The sequence below is a fragment of the Pocillopora damicornis genome, chromosome 2, assembly GCF_964200805.1.
Source record: "Pocillopora damicornis chromosome 2, jaPocDami1.2, whole genome shotgun sequence".
Classification (NCBI taxonomy): Eukaryota; Metazoa; Cnidaria; class Anthozoa; order Scleractinia; family Pocilloporidae; genus Pocillopora; species Pocillopora damicornis.
Genome location: NC_142671.1, coordinates 31,906,316 through 31,931,888, shown reverse-complemented (window position 1 = coordinate 31,931,888; position 25,573 = coordinate 31,906,316). Strand labels below are relative to the sequence as shown.

General features: G+C 37.8%; 4 protein-coding genes and 1 long non-coding RNA gene across 8 annotated transcripts; 2 read left to right on the top strand and 3 right to left on the bottom strand.

Annotated features, from left to right (window-relative positions):
• The first annotated feature begins 48 nt into the window (after positions 1-48).
• LOC113683019 (RING finger protein 145) lies at positions 49-6,076 on the top strand. The gene is made up of 3 exons (XM_027200218.2): positions 49-300; positions 1,560-2,864; positions 3,601-6,076. Exons 1-3 carry the CDS (start codon positions 138-140, stop codon positions 3,891-3,893), a joined length of 1,761 nt encoding a protein of 586 aa, XP_027056019.2. The 5' UTR covers positions 49-137; the 3' UTR covers positions 3,894-6,076.
• Positions 6,077-8,097: 2,021 nt separating this feature from the next.
• On the bottom strand, positions 8,098-13,084 carry LOC113683008 (C-type lectin lectoxin-Phi2). Its single transcript, XM_027200207.2, has 5 exons — positions 12,863-13,084; positions 12,724-12,757; positions 10,345-10,549; positions 9,423-9,592; positions 8,098-8,987 (listed from the first exon to the last, which is right to left on the bottom strand). The coding sequence occupies exons 1-5, from the start codon at positions 12,923-12,925 to the stop codon at positions 8,728-8,730; spliced, it is 732 nt and encodes a 243-aa protein (XP_027056008.2). The 5' UTR covers positions 12,926-13,084; the 3' UTR covers positions 8,098-8,727.
• A 3,587-nt stretch (positions 13,085-16,671) lies between these two features.
• On the bottom strand, positions 16,672-19,127 carry LOC149050860 (uncharacterized). Its single transcript, XM_089197858.1, has 4 exons — positions 18,807-19,127; positions 18,186-18,257; positions 17,386-17,434; positions 16,672-16,779 (listed from the first exon to the last, which is right to left on the bottom strand). The coding sequence occupies exons 1-3, from the start codon at positions 19,042-19,044 to the stop codon at positions 17,424-17,426; spliced, it is 321 nt and encodes a 106-aa protein (XP_089053984.1). The 5' UTR covers positions 19,045-19,127; the 3' UTR covers positions 16,672-16,779; positions 17,386-17,423.
• A 927-nt stretch (positions 19,128-20,054) lies between these two features.
• On the bottom strand, positions 20,055-25,213 carry LOC113683022 (protein rolling stone). 4 transcript variants are annotated; one of them, XM_089197857.1, is made up of 3 exons: positions 24,767-24,916; positions 23,330-23,737; positions 20,055-20,287 (listed from the first exon to the last, which is right to left on the bottom strand). In XM_089197857.1, the coding sequence occupies exons 1-3, from the start codon at positions 24,914-24,916 to the stop codon at positions 20,201-20,203; spliced, it is 645 nt and encodes a 214-aa protein (XP_089053983.1). In that variant the 3' UTR covers positions 20,055-20,200. The 4 variants fall into 4 exon arrangements, with proteins under 4 accessions (XP_089053983.1, XP_089053982.1, XP_027056021.2 ...); XM_089197856.1 differs by lacking the exons at positions 20,055-20,287; positions 24,767-24,916 and adding an exon at positions 25,072-25,213 and having other exon boundaries at positions 22,640-23,737; XM_027200220.2 differs by lacking the exon at positions 20,055-20,287 and having other exon boundaries at positions 22,640-23,737.
• Positions 23,454-25,007, top strand: LOC149050859 (uncharacterized). Its single transcript, XR_016184098.1, has 2 exons — positions 23,454-23,591; positions 23,821-25,007. It is a non-coding gene; the product is annotated as an uncharacterized LOC149050859 (long non-coding RNA).
• Positions 25,214-25,573: the final 360 nt, after the last annotated feature.

The following is a 25,573-nucleotide window of genomic DNA, read 5'->3' as shown; positions in this document are numbered from 1 at the left end:
GTGTAATATCATCCCTACTCCCTACCCTAGCAAGTTGAACTACCGTCCGCTGGTCGACTTCGCGGTAGGCTCGTCATCTCTGTTTTTATCGATTGTCACATGAAGTATTTTAATGCCACTCTTGCTAGAAAGCAAGAATGGAACCTTCAACGTTGTGGTCTTCAATGAAGACGTACTATTTTAGATACGAAAATGTTATTTTAAGGGTACCATTCTGCTTTGTCTTACAACTGGGAACTTACTTTGACAAGATTGTTCAAGGTTCTGGCGAAGGCTCCAAACCATCGCATGAGATTGCAGGTATGTACGTTGAGATTTTCTAGTGACCATAAGTATGTTATTAAGATGCATTTGAGGGTCATTTGATTATTTCTCTTTAATATTGTCCACAAAATCAACCTCGAATGCTATTTCGGATGCGTTAATGCTTTGAACAGAATGCAGTATGGGATTTATTAGAACCCTTTTCGATGTATTCGAGGTGGACCAGTGAGTCACCAATTGGTCAGGAAAGTGGTATCTTGCTAAGTCAGAAGCATGTTAGCTGGGTGGAAGCACATATGCTCCTGGTTGAGTGTATGGAAATATATATATATATAAAATCATATACACACATTTTGATTGGTCCTTACCCATGATCTATTGGAGGTCAGATGCATGGATGACACAACCAACTCAAGCAACGTTTTGCTTCTTTATGATATCAAACAAATAGGTTTTGTGTTGCTATGCACCTGTTCAGTAGTAGATCACAAAAGACTTCCTGATATGGTAAGATCAGTGAGACACTCAGTTTTGCCTCATGTGCCACTTTTTTCATTCTTAGCACATTTTGTAGACATCTGGGATTTACATGTCTTACTGAAGAGGATAGCAAAAGGGAGGGGGGCTCCTCATTTTGTTTCATGCAGGAAGTCAGGTGTACTTTAAACAGGATTTCACGTGCCAAAAATTTAAAGATAAAACTTCAAATCTCACCTTACCTAGCCTGTTTGAAAATTATCACATCATGTATTAATTTTGGGCTTTATCAGGTGCTGCACAGGAACCCTTTGCCGCCCTCTATGTTAATTGATCTGTAACAAACAAAATACAAAAATTAACAATGGTAAACTCATTTTGACTTAAATTCATTTTAACTGTTGTATAATTAGTTTATAAAGACAGAAAAAAGAGAGATGGTAAATTTTGAGCTTAGTGAAGAAAAAATAAAGAAAAATGTTTTTTGTCTTGTCATGAGCGTCTTGTAGATACTTTCCACATTGCTGATCCTAGTGGTATGCAGGACACATGTCATATGAACTTCATTATAGACCTCGCTCACTGTGTAGTCTCTGTAGTCGATGGTGGCATCGGAGCACGGAATCCTTAGGGCTGAGGTTCAACTCCTCGTGAGGACTCAGAATTTTTTCTTTGTCCCACACCTGTGACAAGATGAAAAACATCTTTCTTTATTAGGTTACATAGTTGTAAATTTTTTCAGCTTTGGCTCTCAAATGAATCACACTTTATATTTCTCTATTACTTCATTTATATATGCCTTCTACATTGCATTGCAGCTGTTATTTGTGGGCTTGTGGGTACAATTGGTGTAATAACAAACTTGAGCTATCTCCAGAAATTCTTCGTTTGGTTAATTGAAGAAGTTGTTCTTCTTGTCGCATTTGCTGCCATTGTAGCATATGGTCCTTCAGATGTTAAGGAAGATTTCTTATGGAGCAGTTCAAATCCAAATGTGTCATCTCATCTTGATGTGACTTATGGCTATTCATTGTTATATGCCCAGGTTTTTGTCGCTGTTAGTGTTGCTATTGTTCCACGCAAATGGGCAGCTGTTAGCGCCAAGCAAACTGTTGGAATTTTCATCATTTTTCCAGTTATCATTCAGCTTGTCTCACTCCCATTTGTCAAAGCCTCTTCAATTTTGCGAGATGTCTGCCTGGGTTATATTGTATTTGCTACAGTAATTCAGGCTTACAAAGCTTGTCTTGGCATCCTGCAACTACTACAGGAGGTTCCAGGGCTGATTAAGGATACATGCAGAATTGTTGTCACTTTTGGATGGTTGGACTTCTTTGTATACCACTGGAGAAGGGTGAACTTAGGCCAAGTTCTAATGATAACTTGGCTAATGAAATGTTTGGCTTTATTCAATCTTTTGTTGATTGGAACCCATAGTTTTCCTATTGCTTTTTCTGGAAGTTTAATTTATTGCTTTGATAGCCTTCTGGATTTGGCAGGGGCAAGTCTGATCATTGGATTTGTAGCAAATCTTATATTAGACTTCACTAGCACGCTGATGAAAGGAAATATTGAACGACCAATGGAGGAGCGTCAACAGGAACAGTGGAACAATAGCGTTTCATTCTTTCTTTTGAGTGTTCAAGTTGGAATTTCTAGCGTACCCACGCAGCAGCGCCTTATGCTTATAGGCCTGGTCTTGTTTGTCACACTCTCCTTGTTCTTGCAATCTATGTATGAGCTTGCAGAACCAGCTCTCATGTCATTGGGTGCAACTTACACTGGTGTTTTCACCAGCAAACACTTGCGCACATTAGGAGTGTGTTTGTTGATTCTGGTACTTCCTGGATACATGATCATTGTTCTCTGCCAAATGTTCACTTTTGATGCATGGTTGTTTGTTATCATATCCAGTAACTTGGTGACGATTGTTCAAGTGATGGGTTCACTGATAATTTATGGACTTTTTGTGTCCAATGTACATTCAGAAAGTCAAATGAAGGATCTAGATGACTATGTTTATTACATTAATGCTGGCTCAAAAGTTTTTGAGTTCTTAGTTGCTGTGGTTGTCCTTGGATACACTGCATGGGCTACCTTAACTGGGGAGTGGAACTATATTGGTAAGAATCTTAACTGTAAAGGCCCTGTACTTGTAACTTGTTAATAAGTTGCATATGTTGTATTGCTTAACAGTAATGGGAATAAATATTTTGGACATTGGGAAACTTTTTGCAGATAATCCTACCTCATAGTTGACATTCCAAAAGGGAAAAATGACCCAAAGTTTTCTCTCCCACACAAAACATTGCATTTTGTTTTCATGCAAAATCTTTGATTTTGCAGATTTAACAATGACCAAAATTCAAGAAGGCAAATTTTCATGAAGACTTGTAATTAGAATGAATTGAGATTAACTTAACCCTTTAACTCCCAGATCAAATTTGTAATTCTCCTCACAGTTAACCATACAATTCTTATAATGTTAGTTGAGAGAATTTGGTGTTGGATCAACCAATTATTCGTTAATTGATATATTTCTTATTCTCATCATTAATCTGGTTGATACTGTATTGATATTGTAAGGAGAAAGTCTATCTTGGTCCCTCATGGGAGTTAAAGGGTTAAACCCTAAGGGTGGGCAGTGTCTAATTTACATGTTACTACATGTATCTGTACAATCATTCATTAAGATCATTAGTATAAAGGGAATCATCACTGACCTAACAAGCTTTGATTATTAAATGAATTCTCTTAGTCTGTTTTAAATATAATGTATACAGAGTTAAATATGGAGAAAATAGATATTGATGTTAGTGTGTAAAGTGTTAATTTTCTTTTTTCTCCCCCCCCCCCTAGGTGCGTTGGTAATTTCAATGCATGCTTACTTCAATGTTTACAAGCGAGCTCAAGAAGGATGGAATAATTTCCTATTGCGACGCAATGCAGTAAAGAGACTCAACTCCTTGCAGTGGGCCACTGAAGAACAGTTAGAGCAACTAAATGATGTCTGCTGCATATGTTATGAAGTGTTAGATAGGGCTAAAGTTACTAAATGTAATCATTTCTTTCATAGTTTGTGCTTAAGAAAATGGCTCTATGTGCAAGACAAATGCCCTATGTGTCACGCAGACATTTTACCACAGGATTGACTATTACCTGTCCTGCAGCGCATGGCTGCTGTTGGTTGAATAATCATTAACATCATAAATCATTTCATGATTTACATGCCTTTCATTAGGCTACAATCTGTGACAAATTTCATGGAGCCACTTATGAGGAATTGTTTCAAAATGATGTGCGAATTGAAATGCAGTTTTCCATACTATGCCCCCCCCTTCCATCACTTAAAACTATACAGTCACAGAATACAGAGTGCATTGTATCAATGCTAGTGGGGAAGGGGGGGGGTGAATTATGGGTCTAAGAGATAAAATTGTTATGCTTATTTCAGAGTATTGGGATTTCATTGGTAATGTATCATTTTGTCAAAGATTGAAGCCCTCCTTATTGTTCTCCACACTCTATACATCATCCCACACAGATTACAATGTGGTTCTGAGGTTTTGGAACTTTAAAGAAAAGAACTTGCTCATGGCCCAGCTCCCCAGTGAGTCTTAAGTGTGTTAGCTGCTGACCGTGAAATCAAACTTGGTAGTCATATGATTTCTGATGAAGTGACTCCTTCATATGCATTTTATCATTTTCTTTGTTCCAATTGCCTTGTCTATAACTGTGTAATAATTTTGTAAGGGATAGTGGTGAGCTGACATCCTCCAGTTCAGTAGAGACAGTAAAAAGAAAAATGTTCAGAGGGTTTTGCATCACTAAGCTGTCTGACAATATGACACATGCAGTGATGATGACCTGTTTTGATTTTACTTCTTATTCAGAAATGATTGTAGTTTTTAAGTAGCCAGTGAGCAAGCCCCTCTTATTACTGCTTCAGTATAAATGTTTCTTTGTCTGTGAGAAAGTTTGAGGCTTTGAATGATGCCAACTAGCAAGAAATCTGAAAGTGGTCTGTGCAAACCTTTCCCAACTTGTCTCAAATCTTCCTGCAGATAGAGAAACACTTATCCTGCAGTGCAAATATGAGGGCCTGCTTACAGGCTAGTATCTTTACAACATAAAAAGACATTGACAACAGTTTATACACAACTGAATAGTAATTTTGTTTTTGGTAGCCAAGAATTTCAGGGTCTTATTTTTCAAACTTTACCTGACTATGTGTTAAACCAGATGTAATTCAAAAGTCACTTTAAATTTTTCCTGTCACTTATGACATTTATGATACAGTATATTCAGCAAACACAGTAAAGAGAGACTGTAATATATATTTATATTTTTTCAGTGAAGGTCTCAATATGTGGTCTTGATTAATGGTATATTTAAAGTCTTTGATTTTAAAAGCAAAAGAAATTTAATTACTGAGGTTTAAAATTTAACTGTAACTGTAACTTTATTTTTTAAATCCTATAAGGAAAGGTGTTTTTTACAAGTCAGCTACAGAGTGCATGTACATGTACATATGTGTGTGGGCAGTCATCACACTCAGTGTTCCTGTACATACAGAATTAGAACTTACCAGGGCCATTTGCGCCTATGAATCTTGTCTCCTTGAGCTAACAGTATCTATCTTTTAATGTATAATTAGGTTTTGTCAACTGTGTTGATAATATAAATTGGCCACTGCCATTCCAAGCACTAACCCCTTGTCAGGACAAATAGAAGGGCAGTGACTAGATACATCAGCTTTAGATACTCTTTTCAGTGGCCAATTTACATAATCAATTGCGTCAATAAAACCAAATTATTCTTTAACCCTTTAACTCCCAAATCAAATTTGTCATTCTCCTTACTGTAAGCCATACAATTCTTATAATGTTAGAGCAGAGAATTTAATATTGGATCAACTAATTATCCCCAAATTGGTATTTTTCTTTATTCTCATCACTCATCTGGTTGGTTTTGTATTAATATTGTAAGGAGAAATTCTGTCTTGGTCACTCATGGGAGTTAAAGGGTTAATACCCCCACAGTTTCTTTAAAAAGTTACTTCTTTTATCATTACTGTACTTTGACACTTTGAGAAATACTATCAGTGCCTGAAGATAAAATTTGTACCCTAGAGTGGCCTTATATTTTAACATCCCCCAATATCCATTTATATTTTACTATGTGAAATGTTAAATTTACATGCTGTTGCTTACAAAGTGTGTTTGCAGGAGGGAATGTATTTGCAAAATTATTTTTAACTGTCTTAGAAAATGAGAAGATTGTTGCAATTATATTTAAGATATTTTGAAAGTTATTAAAGATTTATGATAATAAATTTACAGTCTAGTGGTGTTGGTACAAGTTTGAGTGGCTCAAGTACAGTTGAAATAACAAAGAAAAGTTATCCAAGATGGGTATGTAACATAACAAAGATTAAGTCTATTGGTAAGTTTTGAATTACCAATAATTGTTGGTAATTCAAATATCTTTTTTATTGATATTACCTGCAAAAATTAAAGACAATCTGAAAATTAATCTTCACAGGTAAGCTACAGTTGAGGTCAGGGAACATTAAGAAGTGTAAAAACAATAGGGCTTTAACTGGGAAGCCTGAAATCTTGCAGACCCCTTACAAGTAAACATAGAATACACTAAGATTACATACATGTGCTACATGTCACTTTTGTCTGGACAATCAGACTATGCAACTGAATTGTTAGAACTGTTTTTTAAAATGTTTTGTCCTGCAAACATACATTCGTATTGAGAGATAAGAGAACTGATCCAGGCTACATGTAAACTGGCATGGCTCACAAGAAGAATTTATCAACAAATATTACACACACAAAAAATGAGTTTATGTTCTTGAAAGAAAATTCTTTTAGCCTTTCAAAGGTTTCCTAGGGAAGGAATAAAGAGTTCTGTCCTCTCCTAAGGGGGAGGAAGGAGTTACAAACATAGTTTAGTTTCCCCACCTTCTTAAAAAAAATCAAATTTTTAGCCTTTTATAAGGTTCTTGATGAAGGAATCAGGGTTTCTATCCTTTTCTAAAGGAAGGGAGGGTGACAACATTGGTTTTGTTTTCCACCCTCCTTGATCCCCCAATGAAAAAGAATGCTTACAACGTTTTTACTCTGAAATTGTTCGTCTATGGCCAAGCATCTTTACAATATGTTTGATAAAAACTAGTAAATAAATAGTTCTTTACAACCTACAGTCTTAATCAACTAGGATCATTCTTCCTGTAAATGAACTCGTCTTTGTAAACCCAGATGGCCAGTCCATACCCAAGCACTGCTTGAAATACTCCAAGTCCAATGATATACGCCTTCGATCGGCCGTAATACGGAGAATAACAAAAGTCAAGAAAAGAAGCGAAGAGAGGCTTAGGTACACCTGTGTTTCTCTCAAAGTGTAACGATGCTATTAAAACTGACGGTAACAAGCAGCCGCTGAGACCCAAAATCAGTGATCCTCTGATAGCTGCACATGAAACACATTCCAGTTTACGCCTTTTTATCGGATTAGAAACCAAATATTGCCATGACAAACAAGTGATACTCCCGCAAAATGCTGGGGTGATAAACATGGCGGCCCGCGACCGTGGAACCTGCAAAACGCTAGCGACAGAACGATAAAAACCTGGAATTATCGCCGTAAATCCAGCAGCTGATAGTCCAGCTATGCCTGAGTAACGATCTAAGGAATGATATCCATTACTCCCTTTACCAAAACACATAATTTTCGATTATTGTTATTAATATCTGCAAGTAAAGCTTTCAATCTTTGAAGTATTTACCAGGCATTCCTATGACAAGGCCAGGTTGCAAGTATTTCGTTCCCAGACTCTTAGCTCCTTCTCAGCCTCTCATGTTTCTCGTTTTACATACCAACAGGCCTACACTTACCCACGTTTTTCGAGTTGGGTTTCGATCCCAAGTTTCCTGAATTCATCAGAATGACTGTACTCTCTCGTTAGCCTTTGATTTTAGAGGGGAGAGATTAGAGGCTATGTCGGAACTCTTCGAGATGACTCCGGAAATCTGCGGAAAATATTTGGTTTTAGACTTAATTTTCAAATAAAACAGCGAGAAATATTAATCTTTCAATTTAAAAGTTCAGGGTTCCAAATGGAAAATATCAAAATCATAAGAATCGCAAGGAGTCAGACTGACTTTCCAGCCTAACCTTATAAATTTTTCAAGGTCAGCATCTGAGCAGTTGGGCACCTACCCCTCCCTTCATGTCCCTTAACCCAACAACAGCCACTTATAAAAAGCTAGCTTTAATTTTGGTTAAGGGGAGGGGTAAGTGCAAAGTTGCTCCGATACCAACATTGATCCGAATTTTTACGACCTTTTTTAAACCATTCTGTTTATTGATTGTGTAACACCATTCACATATCTGTATCAATCTATCTAATATGTACATTCATAGGTATTCAAGTAAGCTTATGTACACGTTTTAGTTATCGATTTTCTGCACGGCACGTATATAAAATGCAAATTTGTAAGTCATATATTACTTTATCATGAGAAAGTGAAGCTTCGATTGTCCTTAAGATATGGGTTAAGCAGACTCTCCCAAAATTCATCCGAAGAGCCCTTTCATTTAAGTTTCGCGCGCAAAACCAAAACCAAAGTATTTACAACGGCCAATTGGAATAAAGGAAAATGCCTTAATGAACCAATGAGAACTCAGAGCAAGATAAAACAAACCGCCTGAAGAGCGGGTAAACGTGGGCGAACAAGTGGTGATTGGTGTAAGTTTTGCATTTAATTGGTTGGGAGAATGGTACGAGTTTTCTCGACCAATCACAGAGCGAAGTCAACCAATACGAATGCAGTTCCCAATTGATTTCGATGGTTAATTGAAAATTGCTCTACTCTAGATGTACTTTGATTATTGTGACTCTCTCTTGCCACGTAGATCATGACGTGATATTTGTATACAGTATTCTTGATGGCTTTTTCCTCTTAGAAATCTTTAAACGACTACAAAGTGGCAAGACTCCTCCTTTCCATGAAGGATTTCCGACAAAGCTCCATTTACTTGTTCATTTAACTCGCATGTTCTTTGTTCGTCTGACTCTGAATTACTGCGAACATAGTTTATCGATTTACATCCGGGATGTCTTTGGCATCGCAACATGCATTCAACGTCACTCTTTACTTTGAGATGGCTTATCGCGTGACCAAGAAGTTCTTTTCCCGGTAACCGTCTGAAGATGCTGTTGTACCTTATTTCTGCAACAAAAACCACGATAACTTTGAATTAGATGTAAGAGTAATTTCAATGGAGTGACGACACTAATCTGGGACTGCAGTGGTTTAAAACTCGTTTTACGATCCTCTAGTCAAAAAAAAGGAAAAAAACCAATAGCGTGCCTCGAGTCTTATCAAAAGCGAAACTAAATCAATACATTCTTGGAAACTCGCGTTTTCCATGTGATTATCAGAACAGATCTCGAGGCTTTCACAAGTGGCCATTCTTATGCGTGGGAAAGCGCGGGAAAGCGTGGGAAAGCGTGGGAAAGCGCGAGAAAGGTGAGACGTGGCCAAAGATGCAGAGTGAATCGTGGACACACACCTAGCAATCCTTTACGACTTTCACTTCTTGAAAAAAAAAGCACTCACTGCTGAGGAAATTTGAAATACGTCGGTATTAATGAAATACTCAACCTGTCTGGCAAATAAATGCTTGTTGTTTTCTGCAGGAATTGTCGTTCCATCTTCCGTTAAAACTGGAATAACTCGTCATTTCTCCACACTTCTCATCCAAATTGTCGGGGGCTCTAGTGACCCAGTTTGTGAATGTAAGTTCTGTGCCATCAACCCACTGGAACACGTTACTTGAGGAGAAGTTTTGAGAAACAAAAACAAAACAAAACAAAAAAGAATAAGATATTAAAAAATGACCAAATAAATATTAGAGAAATGCTATGATGGAAACTACCGGAAGAAAAAATGAAAAACTACAAGTTTCCTTGAAATAGTTTTCTCTGTAATCACTAAGTTTTTTGTTTCATGAGGAACGCATCGATTTACTCAGGATAAAATTTAGTCATAACACTGACTCCCCAAACGATAACAAATTCCAGAACCAAGGTCATATAATTTGAGACCAAAAATATCAGCCTATCAGCAAAATGTTCCTCAGGCGATGCAATAATATCTGCGTGTGCAGAGGTACATATCTACCTTAACCTATCTCCGTGTATAATTGCTGTTATTATCATTAAGGTGATTTTGAATTTATTGATAAAATTAACGCTTTGTTGCATTGATTTTTCTTTCCTTATCCAAGTGATTGGTCCAGAAACCTCACGCAATCCTCTTAACCAATCAGATTCAAAACTAAAAACAAATCGCGAGTTGTCACTCACGCTTTCCCGCGTTTTCTCTCTTGTTTTTGTTTTGTTTTTTTCACTTTTCGTTCTCATTGGCTCTATGTGATATTTCCTCTCATCTGATTGGTCGATGTGATTTCTCTGATACAGGTTTTACGACACTCAATCGAAATACGCTCTATCACCATCATCAATATCAAGACTACTATCATGATTATTATCTTTATTATCGACGTACTACTCAAGTAACATACTCTTCATTTCTCATAAGGCCGATCCATAGAGTTCTGTCTACAGCAAAATTTTTGTAAACAAACGTCTGTTTTTTTTTATCGTGTATAGTCACCAGATCTCCTTCATAGTCACGGCATGTTTCTCTGGCTTCACTCCAAGTCTTTTTCTCTGGGAAATATTTGATGCATATGGTCTGATAGTTTAGCCAGCCACTGTCACAAGTGTCTAAAAACAATGCGACAAAATAGAACCAAGAGAAAGATAAATGAGACGTTTGAGGATGAGAGGTAGATTTTTAACCCTGAAAACTCCCATGTGTGACCAAGACAGAATTTCTCCTCATGATATCAGTAAGAAAAATAACAATAAGGAAATTGTAAGTTGATCCAATGCTAAATTCTCAAAACTGGCATCATAAGAATTAAAGGGCGGACGCCATGAACTTCTTGAGAGTGAAATGGTTGAAATGAGATTTTTTGGATGACAGCACGTCTTCTTCACACGTGTATGGGTAACAGTCCGAATACATTCATCAATGCAAGTGTTTCAGTGTTTTAAATGTTTATCCGCTATTTGCACAGTTATACGGAATAGTATGCAGAAAAACACAAAAAAAGATTTTTCATTTGTTTCATGCTTATTCTCAGTTAAAGCGATAGAACGCAGTTTCTTTCGTTTTACCGGCTTAATAACCCACTTTGAGAACACTCAGAGGGCCCGTTATTTTCACGAGGTCTCACCCAAACCGCGGTTTTATGCAAGCAGTGGGCACCAAGGATTCTCTAAAAGAAGGTTGATCTAACTGAATAAATTTCCCTCCAATATTAGCTCTCTGTTTACACTGTTCACAAAAATAAATTTTCCGATAAAAAGTTCGGCTAAATTGAAGATGGCTAGCTTAGAACGCGTTTTTTTCAAACAACGGCTAAACTTTGTTTAAATAACCGTTTCGACGAGTTTGTAAATCATTTTCCGTCCTGCCGACATCCCGCGTGGGTTATTACGCCGTTAAACCCTTAGAAAGTGTGGTCTATTGCTTCAATAGGAGTACAAAGTGTCTTAAGAATAAACTATAGTGGGATTGTATATTTTTAAACCACTCAGAAGCAGAATAAACTAACATCTTGTAGTTCTTTGTTCTTGTCAATAAGGTTTGTTTTACTAGGACTTACTGTTAGTCCACCTCGACTGACACACATACAAATTGTTTAAATGAGAGCACATGATATTGACACAGATGCTTGATAGAAAGCAATTCGAAGAAACCCGCCATAAAATAGCTTCAATGGAGGAATGCCGATTTATTTATGATAATAATAAAGAATTAGCTATAAAATAATGGAAAAATGAACATGACTTGTTCGGAACAAGACAAGTAGAACGAGCCTTTTTAAGGTATATCGAGTTCTGACTGCATTTAAACTAATTCAACGAGAGATACATTTTTAAAACTTGAGAAAAACGGCTCTATCTTATTTTAAATACACATGGAAAATAATATCTCGTTACACTGCGACTTTCTTAAATTTTATTTGAGCAGGCTTGAGAACCAAATCACAGGCTTGACTTAGGGGCTCCTAAGAGTTTTAAAATGCTTTTAGTAATTACAATCCTTTCGTAAAGAAACATCTTTTGAGCTAAGTTGACACTCCACCAAGAAATCATCTGTTTGTAAGTAATTGTATAATGACAAAAGCATGGGAAAGGAACATGAGTCGATTGCCATTTCGATAAAAATTTGGCAAACAAAACTAATGAACTAGACATGAACGTGATCTTTCATTTCAAATATAAAATAGAACTCAACCAAACAACGAAACGACGGAAGTGAAATCACTTTGTGAAAGAAATCTAAACTCGTTAGATTGAACTTGTCAACATCGATATGTCAGCTTGGCAAGATGAAAATTTTCCCATAACTAACGGAGCGAAAGCTTATTTTCTTTTTCCAAGTGTTTGTTTCGTTTCGCGATTCATTATTGTCTCAAAAATCTCAAGTTGAATAAAAAGATGAATGAATAAGATACTCGTCTTTTCTTATTTTCAAGTTTTACACTAAAAAATATTTCTATAAAAAAAGGTTAGCCGCATAAAGAATGATAATGAATAAGGAGCAATCTGCTCATGACATTTTCATGATCAAACATTTGGCAATTAAATTTGTTTACTCAAGAAAGGGGGAGAATTTTCCAAAAAGCTTAACACCATTTCTCGTGGAACATTGAGGTTCGGTAATGTGATTTCTTGGGAAATTAATGATCTGTAGGACTACAACCCGTTGCTTAGCTATGATTCCACCTTGATTACATAATTTTCGAGCAAAATTGAATGGCATTATTTTGCCCCCTTTTTTACTTTTGTAATAGGTCTTTAAATCGTTTGTTGATTTTTATCCCTACCTTTGCCGGGGAACGATAAAGCAGCGATATAGTTCTGAAATTAAATTGAGAATAAAAATCAAGTCATTAAAATTTGTTGTCATGCATTTAACTAGTGTTTGTAAAGCACCAGAATTATGGCGAGGCCTGTTTGACTTACCTCTGCATGAAAACAAAACATCAAAGAAAAGAACAAAACATGTACGGTATGGTATAATTCCATCGTAAAATTCAATAAAATCTCTTTTTTAATGCTGCATAGAGACGCATAAAATGTTCAAACTAAAAAACCTCAACAGCTTGCAACATTTTGCTCCTACTGATCGCATACGACTCAAACAAATCTCCCTCCGTTTCTAATGCGGGTTACGTTTCTGACGGCAGCTGTGTTTACGGAGTGATTTCATTTTATACCAAAATTTATTTTGGCGTTTTGGATATATCACTTAGTTTTGATTTCTTCTATTGAGCAAGTGATTGGTCAGTATTTGTTATATTTGTGATTTATGTTTGAGTACTGGCGAGTAAGATTGACAAGAACCTGTTCTGCTGCCATTGGAAAAATTACTGAAAACGGTCAACCGTACTTCTCACATTACATTGTTATATGAAAATGCATCTCGGCCAATTAGACGAATTCCCTTTTACTAGTAGCGGATAAATCTTTCAGCCTGATTTGGACTTTTTTTTAAGTATTTCTATCGTAACGAGTGTGCAGTTACACATATTCCGCAAACAGACGTAGACATCCGACAAACATTTTAATGAATTCCTCTTCCAGATACGTTTTTAAACCGTTCGTGTTGTTGTCGTTGTTCCTCTACCTTTCAGTTATTATCATTGTTATTGTTATCATTATTATTTGTTATTTATAAACATTATCATTGTTTGAGAATTGTGTTCTTCGTGTCATCACCAGCGTGGGACAAAGAATCGAACCTCAGACCTCCGATGCTCTACTACTAACCCACAGAGACTCTATGGTGAGCGAGGTCCATTACGAAGTTCATACATGACACGCGTCTTGCATACTGCCAGGATCAGCGATGTCGTTGGCGTCATGTCTGTAAATAGAATAAGAAAAATGGTAAGTTTTGAGCTCGGTAAAGAAACAGATTTACAGACAATGATTTATTATCATTGTTATTATTATTGTTTGCATAATTATCTTAACTGTTTGTGTGGCATCATAGTCCGAGGGAGTCCTGGAAGGATTATTGTCTGTAAAAGTGACTGACGTTTCGACAACCTTAGCGGATGTCATCTTCATAGTCCATGTCAGTCGATTGTTTAAAGCCCACTAAAAAATTGAAAGAAATTGCTAATTGGGCAAACTTCTTTTTCTTTTGGCGAAATCAAATAGGTTCTTACTGTATGTTTTCAATCAGAAGTGTATTGAAAGCGTACTATTACCGCTGGCTACAAAGTCCCGTGGATACCACTTTAACATGCTATTATTTGATGGCTTAACAGTAAATTTCCGATTTCTTGACAGTTGACTGTGGACCCCATCGAGAGCCGTCAATTAGTACTCCATTGCATGCACGAATGCACCTCATTGCCAAACAAAGATTAAGGAAGAAAGTTATCCTAACGTTGTGGTCCAAGTTTATTAAATGAAAGTTTATTAAAATGAAAGTCTCCAGGTCTCCAGGTCTCCAAGTCTCCAAAGTATCCAGTCTCTCGGGATTTCACAAAATTAGCCTAAACTAAAAACTTTCACAAAAATCTAAGGGCAGAAAAGTGTTGCAGGTTACTTCACAACAGTGTGGTCTTACTTTTCAACAGTGTAGACTTATGGTATGTTGTTACATAGTTAGTAGAGGAGTCTCCTCTACTAACTATGGTTGTTATGACTTTTATTCTCGGCTAGGGTCAGCAACTGGACTACGTTTCCTACAAGCGACGCTTAAAGTACCGAAAATATAATGCCTCGCAACGTACCGTGATTGTTTGAGACTGTTGGTGTTGGAAACCACAGAACAAAGAACTTTACAACTTTGTGCACAGGGTTAAGAACCTAATCCGAAGGATTAGTGAAGTCAAACCTTTTAGTGTTTCAGAAGACCAAATGGATGTAACGAAGGTTCAACCTGCACGAGTGTCAAACACCAATGGTTGTGCGCACGGAAAAGTTGCGTCGTACTTTAGTACGTGATCCGTACCCGTAACAAATACTAAAATATAAAAGTTAGTTAAAAAAGCTTACAAATAGAATTCGTAAACAACCTAATTTAAAGTTCCATTGTTCATTCACAAATGATACCACGGTTTTTTCTGGCAGAACGGCTGAGGTTGAATATTACTTCTAGTACTAAGCTTGTTCGAAACAACTGGCATGACGTGGAGTTTATGCTAAAGGGGACCGCCAGACTGACACAAGCTACAACAATTTGTAACTGCAACTTCAAAACAACTTGAACAATTAGCCTGAAGGATTAGCTAGAACAAAAAATATCGTTTCGATACCAGCGTAATTGCAATTAACTATGGCCAGGTATCGGAGGCCTACGCGATGTCAACAAAAAGATAAGTTTTAGCAAATTAAAGTTTCGCGTGGAACTTTTCCCGAATCTACGTGTACAATTTTAAGGGTTCAGACCGAGTGTAAGCATTTTGAAAATCACATCTTCCAGGTTAAGTAACTTTTCATCTTTTGGTAATTAGCTTAACGTATTTATTCGAACAAACGCCGCCCTCGAATAAAAGCCGCATTTTAGAGCAGAAATATTAATAAACGCTGCCCTCGAATCAACGCCGCTTCATCATGCGGCGTTTATTCGAATAATAGACTCATAAAGCACACAGCGGTCATTGCTTCCATCGCAGTTGAATTTTGAGTGAAACAGACACAAACTCTTTTGAGTGTACCAGTTCTGATGTCGAGAAAGCATATCCGACATAAGATCTTTATTCACTTTATGTATTGCAGTAGTATTAACATGCAAATTGTGAAATTGAGAGCAATATAGAAAACTACTTTTTAGACAAGCATTAAAACATGTTTCTGTTTTTTAAAATTGAAATGGTCAGTTACCATACAATTGTTTGGATTTTAAATAAACGCCGCCTTCGACTAAACGCCGTACTCGAATCACGAAGAATTTAATAAACGCCGCGTCGTTCAATCGATTAAATGATACAGTAATCTTGAAATGACATTCCTATCCAGAAAGGAGACTTCTTCGTTATAATGGAATTTTGCATCCATCAGTGAATATTTTAAGATAAGTTGGTTCATCAACTGAGTTGATAACGTGATGTGGCCATTGTACAGAATTTCCGTTTCATGCAAGAGATTGCGGTTAAGCCAGCATCTGCAGCTAATCGATCCAACTCTTTCTTTTTTCCACCTTAATATGATTTTGACCACGAGGCGCTTAGAGGCTGTGTTCGTTTGAGCAGACTATAAAAGAATTATATTTTCTGCAAAACAGAAGAAAGAGGTCATCTTAAACTGATTCTAAGATATGTACGGGGGGGGGAGCTCATACATTCGTATTTGAATGGCCCGGAGATGAATGAGATTTCCACATATTTCCCCAGCGATAAGGTTGTATTGCTTATAATATCACCAGATTTTGATAATTGGCCGAGTGAAGCATTAGAAGCACTTTAAAACACACCAGGAATGTTTTCCTCCTTTTTTCCCATTTTTGTCGCTTTTTCTCGATTTCTTGTAGTTCATCTTTTGTTGTTATTCGTCTTAGTTGCTCGAAATTACCAGGTTTGTGACAGTGGAGTTACATTTTAACTTTGAGGAGTTAGATTGCAGCAAAAAAATAGTAACTTATGAGGTATTATTGTATTTTCTTACTACCGCAATATATAAAATTCCATATAACTTTATATCTGGGCAACAATATATGTATTTTAGAATTAAGAAAGAATCCTGAGGAAAGATATTTCGGATTTTACAGTATCGTTTTTTGCTTTCAGATATTCTTTCAAGTAACAACTAAACACAGATTACATCCGAAGCCTATTTTTATTGTGTAAACAACAAACTTTCAAACTAACAACCAATTCACGACGATTATGTAAAAAAGACACTCTCTTGGTTCTATGCACCATCACCTGAAAAAGAAAAAGAAATGAATAAAGGAGTAAAGAAAAGTAACGAACAAAGGTAAAGAAGAAAATGGTTTGGTTTTATTTCGACGGTGAAGGTGGAAAAAAAAAGCAAAAAGTCTTTAACTATTCCATCATAGTTAATCAGTATCTTTTAAGAAGTCAGCAAAATTGATGAAAAATAGGACTAATGATCTAAGATAGACAACTCTTTATCCTCTAAAATTAGCACGAGAAAAGCCCTCCCTAAAGCGTGCTCATTTGTTCAGTTAGTCTGAGAGCCCTCTCACTCATTCATAGACTTTTTCATATATCTGTGAAAAAGTGCCTGGCTGTTCTATTTTGCGAGATTTGAAGTTCGCATAACGTACAATCCCTAAAGAACTTTCAACTGTATCTTGATGTTTATTTTAAGCAATTTCTTTCGCCTCCAAGATAAATTTTCTTTGGAGCTGAGTTTCCTCGCATCGCAATAAAAAAGAATCATTTCAGGTTTTGAAAATTAGTTATTTGACAAACCTACAGTGCCTACCCACTCGTAGGTTTTTCTAAATGTAAATGATAACGGGTATTTTTGGCCTTAAAACCTCGTGAGTATTAAAAATACCTTACCTAAGCTTCCCAGATGTATTTGGCAGAGAAAAATGCTCTCAATCTGTCTCTGAATGTAAGTAGCAAAGAGAAAGAAAAACAAAAACCATAGCAAAGTGTTATGATTCACAGGTAGCGCTCACCACCACCCCCACCTCCAGTCTCACAACCCACGTCCACCCCCCCCCCAACCCAGCAGTCTGCCTTTAGTAATGTAATGACCCCCCTACCTTGGCAGTCGATTTTTTTCAGCTCCCTTTGAAACTCTGTCGGTGACGACTAATTCCCCCCTCCTGTCTCCCTGAGAACCATGAGACCCCCATGATCCACTTCCCCCCCCCCCCCGCGACACCAAATAATGATTAGTCTTCAGACTATGTTGTCGAGAATCTGTTACGATATAAGTAAACTTTTAAGGCAAATAAGAGCCCGTGCATAACATGAACAAAGAAATAAATTTGAACTAATTTCCACCGAGTAAATACGAACTGTTTGCATTTGTAAACAAAAGAGAAGTTATGTTTAGAACAAAGATTTCGCATTGTCCACCTGGGGTCGTCCAAAGAAATTAAATGTGACTGTTAGTTAGCGTTATCTTTCAAACATGGTCGGAAATGAGTTCAACGTTAATTAAGTGACATTCGGACCATCTCAATTGAGAACAATTCAAAGCAGTTATCTTAATCTCTTTATGATGTGTGCATATTGATTTTGGTAAAATCTGTTTCAAGTCCTGTCCCTGGTTTCCGAAAGGAAGCAGCTGGCTGGTCGTTAATGAGATAGCCAAAGCTGCCAAAAAGATATTAGTTCAGTTTTCGTACCTGCAAATGCTCCTTCATCCTCGTGGAACTGAGCATGCACTGCTTGATAATCGTTTGCTCCAAGACGGCGGGCTAAAGAACGATATCAAGATTTAAAGATGAAGGGTCAGCAATTTTTGCAAGATATTAGGCCACTTTCAGACAACTCAGTCTGCTTGTGCTTTATAAAAAATAGTTTAACGACAAACAGTTACTCGCTGAAATGCCTGGACGAGGTGCTCTTTTGGAACTAGGGTGTTGGAACGCGAAATGATCTCCTTGTAGATATATTACTACAAGGAAGTATAGACATTACGTAAGGTACAGCAAATTTTTTTTATCCTTTTGTGATTTACCAACGGTCACAGTTGTTCTGAAGAGCAGCGTTTTACCAGAACATGGTAAAAAATCTACTGAGACGCCCAAACTGGTCAAATCTAATTTAGCTACGATCAAGTAAGCAATGATCTTGGCGGGTGAGCTGCATAAAAAATTTGGAAAAAAAATTTAGGCTTCGACTACGAACCCGTTCCTCCCAGACATTTGTTTGGCGCCACTGCTTACTGAGCCTCGAAGTCACACATAGAGCAGATTTTTTTTACAGGTTTCTTCTACGATCACTAAAATAACACCATCCGTTACCTTGGCGAGTGAGATCTCGACGGCTGAGATCGCGTCGAAATAATTCCCGGCGTGTAAGATCGCGACGCGCAAATTCTCTGCGGGACAGATCTAGGCGTCTTGCCTCTCGACGAACCATGTCCCGGATAGAACGCTTTTGGCGATTAGAATCCTGACGCACCTCTCGCCGTTCTCTCAGTGCACAGCACACAGCGAGAACAACTGAGATGACCAGGAAAGAGAGCAGAAGTTTGTTCATCTTAATCTGCTTGCCAGGTACAAAACCGGGAGTGGCTCTTTCTCAAAGATGCTTGCGACAGAGCGGACGTTGATATCTCAACTGACGAAATCAGGTTACACTCTTCAGTTTACGGGTCTCAACCTGTCAATTCGTCATCAAAACCTTAATGCCTTATGTGCCTGAAACAAAATCTTCGAGAATCAAAATCCATCGGCTTTGTTCAGGGCCAGCAGAGCATGAATAGTTTTGACGTAACCTTTCGCATATCGAGGCAAAAACTTAATTAGGCAATGACAACAAACTGGTAGGAATACACAAGCGGTTTATAACCTTTGAATAGTAAAAGGTTATTCATACAACTAACAATATGTAAAATTACTGGACCTGTTTCGCCTTGCCGGTTTAAACGAACTAATTATATTAGTTGTTGGTAACGCTTGCGCACACACAGGTTTTTTTTCCCCTCTAAACCCTAATATTAGTAGAAATACTGTCTATACAGCTCTCTATACATTTTTCACAAGTGAAATTTCATTACCGATCGAGAGCTTCTTTAGTTTGCAAACTTTTCATTTATTCTCGTCAGGTTAATGTTTGATTCAGCAGCGACACAATGACAATGAGCAGATTGGACACTTGTCTCTCTTAGGGTCAAAAAATTTCAATATCTGATTGTTGGAATTCTTTGCCGTTCCTTTTCTTTAGATTGCCCTCGGTTGTCTTTTTAATTACAGTCTGTAATCTTCTGATTATATTTTGCCATTAAAGAAATCAGCAACAAGAAAAAAGAAATCATTGATAAGACGTTTGGTTCCACAGTGGAGGTTGTCTTAAAATCTTATTTCCTTGTGTCAGTCTCCAACTTATGCCTCCATCTCGTGTGAAGATAGATGAGACGCCTGTCACTCTCAGGGGTTAAATTGCCGTTCCATTTTCTTTGCTTTTTCTCTGTTGTTGTTTGATTACCTTTATTGTAAGAAATTAAAGATGCAGGTTGACAACGCGACGAAAATTTACATTACACAAAGTTAACTCGAATTTCCAAAATGGCGGATTTAAATCAAACTAACGCGAACTCTTCGAAAACAATGTGCGCCTAAAATTATTTACGCGAATATGCTGAAACCGGCGTCTCAACAATTATTTCGAATGGAAAAAACAGCAGGATCTTCAGTCATTGTTGGCTCATTGTTATTATGTTATTGCTCCGTAAATGGGTAAGGAACACCTCCTTGGATCCTGGCTTCTTCGAGTGCCTCGGCTAAAAACAGATAAGGTTCCGTTATTGAACAAATGCTATAAAACACCAATTATGATTTCAATAACTATGGACGTAAATTAAAATGCATTAAATTAACGCGAATTTTTTTCGAATCACTTTAATAAAGTGTACCTTGAAGTTTTAAGATACGATCTGTGATCTGTTGTTAACATTTTGCCACTGAAAAAAATCAGCAACGAGAAAAAGATATCATTGAAGACTTGGTTTTAACGGCTGTGAATATTGCCTTAAAATCTCATTTTCTTGCATCAGTATTCAACTCATGCCTCGCTATCTCGTGCGAGGGCAGACCAGACGCTTGTAATCTTAGGGATCAAAGGATTAGAATGTTTGAAAAATGGAATTCTTTGCCGTTCCTTTTCCTCTGATTGCTCTCGGCGTCTTGGTTATTAACAATCTTTAGTTTCTGTTTACATCTCGCCAGTAAGGAAATCAGCAATAACAAATCATTGCAGTTTATACGACTTTTGATTTTACGGTGGAGGTTGTCTTAAAAAATCTCATTTCTTAGCATCAGTATCCAACTAATGCCGCACCATCTCGTTCGAGGGCAGAAAAGAGACGCCTGTCACTCTTTGGGATTAACAGATTAGTATTTTTTTTTTGTTGAATGGAGCCTTTGCCGTTCCATACCTTCTGATACTCTCGGCGGCTTTTTAATAAACAATCTCTAATTTTCTGTTTACATTTTGCCGCTAAAGAATTCAGCAGTAAGAAAAGAAATCATTGCAGTTAATAAGACTTTTGCTTTCACGGTGGAGGTTGTCTTAAAATCTTATTTGGTAGTGTCAGTATCTAACTTTTGTCACACCACCTCATACATGCATGCTATCTCGAATGCTTTTGTCGTTAGTAATCTCTCGCGACCAGTGATGATTAGAGGGATTCCTGCCATGCAGGCTTGCACGGTCAAGATGAAATAGCCAATAATATGTAAACATAATTTAAACCATAATAAATCTTCAACTACACATTGTGATTTTATTTCATAAATAAAATGTTTGCATGAAACACATAAGCATGTGAACATTCGAAAGGAACTACTCATTATTTCTCACCAAAGGGGTGGGGGGGTGGGGGTGGAGGGTCGAGGGGGAGGTTCACATGGTTTTTAGGGTGAACAGAGCGGAGATCAGTCGCCGCTAACAGCTAACAGGGGGGTACATTAGAAAATGGATTGTTAATGAGGGGGAAGGGGGGGGGGGTCATCAGTATACTACAGAGCCGTACTGGGATCAGGTAAATTTTATTGGGACACGACTTCGCAAATTAAGCGGCTTAGGGCTTTAGTAGGTAATTCAAAAAGTAAAATGCTCTCTCTTCGAATAAATAAAATTTTCCTTCAAAGGTTTTCACGATGTGCAGATCAAACCTATTTACATATTTCTGCAAGGAAAAGTCTTTTGTCGGAGACGCCACTAGGAAATTGTTTTGAGATGTTTATCGTCTTTTGTAGTGTAACGGATAAAAAAAACCGAAAAAAAATATATCTTCGGATCTACTCGGCATAATTCTCTGATTGAAACTGTAAAATGCTCTTGCTTCGAAGAAAAAACAATTTCCTGTAATTTTGTAGCAGTAGCCGTGTCTGGACTGCGTACGATAGTCTCGCGCGCACTGTACTCTCGAGCATTTTGGCTCTAATCCACAGCGGTATATGTATCTTGCGGTCCGTGAAGATATGTTTCATTTCGGGGCACTTGTCCCAGGCCATAGAGGTTTGTTCATCGAGCTTGGCAGCGCGCGGGTCGGTATGGAGATAAAAGCCCAGCTAACGGAACTTTTGAACGTTCTTTACCGGGTAGTTTCTTAGCTCGATTAGGCGCGCCTTCGTCGCAAAAGCACAGCGTTTCCGTCTTGTCTTCCGCGATTATCATGCAGTAGCGCTTGAAAACGCGAATGCTTCTCGAGGAGCTTCTCCAGTAATACAGTTTGATACAAACGTAAAGCTCTGAGAAGCTCTTCAAGCACTTTTCGTTTGAAGTAAGAAATGACTGCTGCAAATCTCAGCACAACTACAGGTCAATAAATTGAACTGGTTTAAGAAAAAAAGAGGAAATGGGATTCTCTATCGCGATTTGTTTTAGTTTTGCATCTGATTGGTTGAGAATAAGAGAGGTAAGAGCTTTTGAGACTTATTATAAAGGATGATGAAGTCAAACCATTGATTGAAATGATTGACAAAACCAGATTGGAGTAAAAAGATCTTTGTGCTTGAAAAATCGAGAGTCCTTTATAGCTTGTTAGCGACGTTGAGTTACCACATTTCTGGCACCATCCATACCCGGATGAGTGGACTGTTTTCATGGGTGTAACATTGACTAGAAAAGCTTGAAAAAATTTAGGTTTCATTAAAATCGAATTTATTTCAATCCTTCTGTTAGCTTGGTCCCACTTTAAAAACAAGAAGGCAAAGATTAGTTAATCGACTGAGTAATCAGGAGTCGTTTCGTAGAACTTAATCGGAGTACCACAGAACAGTTTGTGACTGTGCTAATCTACTCTGATACATCTTAAAGTCACTGTTGTTCTAAACTTGACATCTAAACCGTCTTAGTCGGAAAGGCAGTTTAGAAGAAAGGTACATAAAGTGAATCGATTTTAACTGAAACAATAGCCCCGTCTGGTTTTCATCCAGACTCGAATGCAATAGAGGCAAAACAAAATAATTTGACATAATGGAAGGCCGATGAGTAAAAGTCCTACGATCGACAAGGCGGAGAAGACTGGTCTTCCTGTGTAATCAGTTTGGGGGTAGATATAACGCATACCATCACCGGACGCCCAGTAAATAACTGTAAAGATAATGTAGACTACGCTGTAGAACATCGGGTAAACAACATGCAACAACCGCACGGGCATTGACGTCAGCATGGTATCCGCAATGATTACAATGGCGTTAATCACGTGCACAACAATTCCAAAAGGAGTTACGTTATTATTGATACCCGAGCCGTAAATCAAAGTCCAGAATGAGATAGTAACTAGAAAAGCGGCCGTAGCTGCTATGTTGTAAATTACCCACAAGGCTTCGTGGAACCAAGCCATCGGCGTAGCGCTCGGAGTCTGGGAGCCAGCGGTGAAGGTGACCTCTCCGCCTTTTGTGTCAGTGTTGGATCCTCCGTTACAATAGACGTCTTTGTCTCTCCTGCGTTCTACTGCACAGTCAGTCATTTCCTTAGGTGTTTCACCACCGGAATCGTTTTCATGTCCGGCGCCACTGCCATTTCCTGTTGTCCTGCGATCTCTCTTGTAGTGGATGGCTGTCACTATAGTCGCACAGGTAAAGTACACCGTGACAAGGTAAAAACTCCAGTTGCTCAGCCAAATAAACCAAGATTCAAAGAGAGTCATACTTGCTATCGTCCATCCTAGGCAGAACACAGCAATGACGAAACGGTACATCAGGACAAATAGCGTGCCAAACCACTGAAAGAACAAAATGCCTTGGAAAATTTATCTATAGATTCTCCTCATTCAGGATTCTTTTCATTTCTTCCCCCTTTTTTAAGGTAAGCGGAGGAAAGCATGTGGAAGCGCGAGGAAGCGCGTGGAAGCTCAAGCAAAGCGGGATGGAGCGTGAGGAAAGTACGAGGAAAGCGTGACACGCTGTCGTCTCATGTTTGCCTTTGAACGCCTAGAAAATGCCAAGAGAAAAACGCCTGAGCTGAGGGCTTTCGTACTCCGCGTCGCACAAGCAAAGTATTGAAAAGCATAGTTAGTGAAGGAAATTGATTTGCCGAGGTTTTGAAGCTAAAAATTGCGTAACGCAAATCGATATTGGCTCGAGGTCGTGCAAGTTTCCGAAGATTTCTGATTTGTTTTTTTCACTGCTTTAGGTTGCTCAGTAATTCCCGAGGTTCAGGCTATAGCTTTCGTAAGACAATACCATATATTAATATGATAAATTATTACTAGTGCAAAAAAGGTTTTCGTCTTAGCACAGTATTCATGCTGTGGTTAATTTGAAGCCGACCTTTCCCTAAAAGGCTAATAATTAACGGGTGAAAACATGCAAATGTTTATCGAAGTCTTCACTTGAACTTTCGACACTAATTCAAGACGAATGAAATAATTCTATTCTGAAGACAAATAGTTTGACATAACTTATGGTGGAATCAAATATCCCCAATCAAACACTTCTTAAATCAAATTCCTTTAATACTCTATGTGTGCTCTCGATTTAGAGAAAGGGAAATTTTCTAGACTAAGTCATTCAGTAAGCCGCTTAAATGGAACACACACAAGTTTAAAAACTCATTTGAGATGTGTCACGATTAGTCCAAAAACCCTATAAAACGACTATACTTGTCAGATGCGATACAGTAAAACGATTATATGTGTACAGTGCAATATGTAAGCTTATCTGTAATCAAATCCAACAATCTGAACTGAACATCAGCAACAATACGTCGTTACGCAATTACTCTAGCATTATAAATATCTGGATGAACTCACCGGTGACTGAACAAAATCGTCTGCATTTGGATACAGTAGACGGGCCTGAACGAGACGGAATTCGTCGCGAAGTACCTTACAACACATTGTTTCGAGTGATGTCTCTCTGACGAGGAGTAACTTCGATGTTTGTCTCAAAGATGTTTGCATATATTATGCAGTATTAGAGTTCGCCGAGCGTGTCGAAATACCTTATGCATGACAAGCTTTAATAATAAACTATGCTTACATAAGAAAATAGTATATTTGTTCGTGCTAGAGCAGAACATCCGATAAATGTTTGTAATGTCCTTGCCATTATTTACCTTTAGAGGTCATGCACACTCACAGACCACGTCCTTTACGGTTCTGTATCCAACATTCATTTCCCTCTTTTAACCGTCACGCGAGTTAAAAATTGACAAAAGAAAATTCCGGCGCCGTGTGAGACTTTTCAATTTCAAGGATTCCAATTGACACGCACGACGTCAGTTATATTGGAGACCAATCTCGTTGATTAATGTCGACTCAAAAATCGCAACTAAGGTCATCGCAAATAGAATAAAAAATGTTCTTCCCTCTGTAATCCATGCAAATCAATCCGGTTTTATGAAGGGTAGGTTTATTGGGGAAACAGCTCGTTCAATCTTAGACATTATCGCTCATACTGAATCACTGCAGTTACCAGGTGTTTTACTGTTTATTGATTTTGAAAAAGCTTTTGACTCCATAGAACATGAATTTCTTTATAAAGCATTAGAGTGTTTTAATTTCGGACCCTCCTTCATGAAGTGGATTCAAACGTTTTACAATAACCTCTCAGGTTGT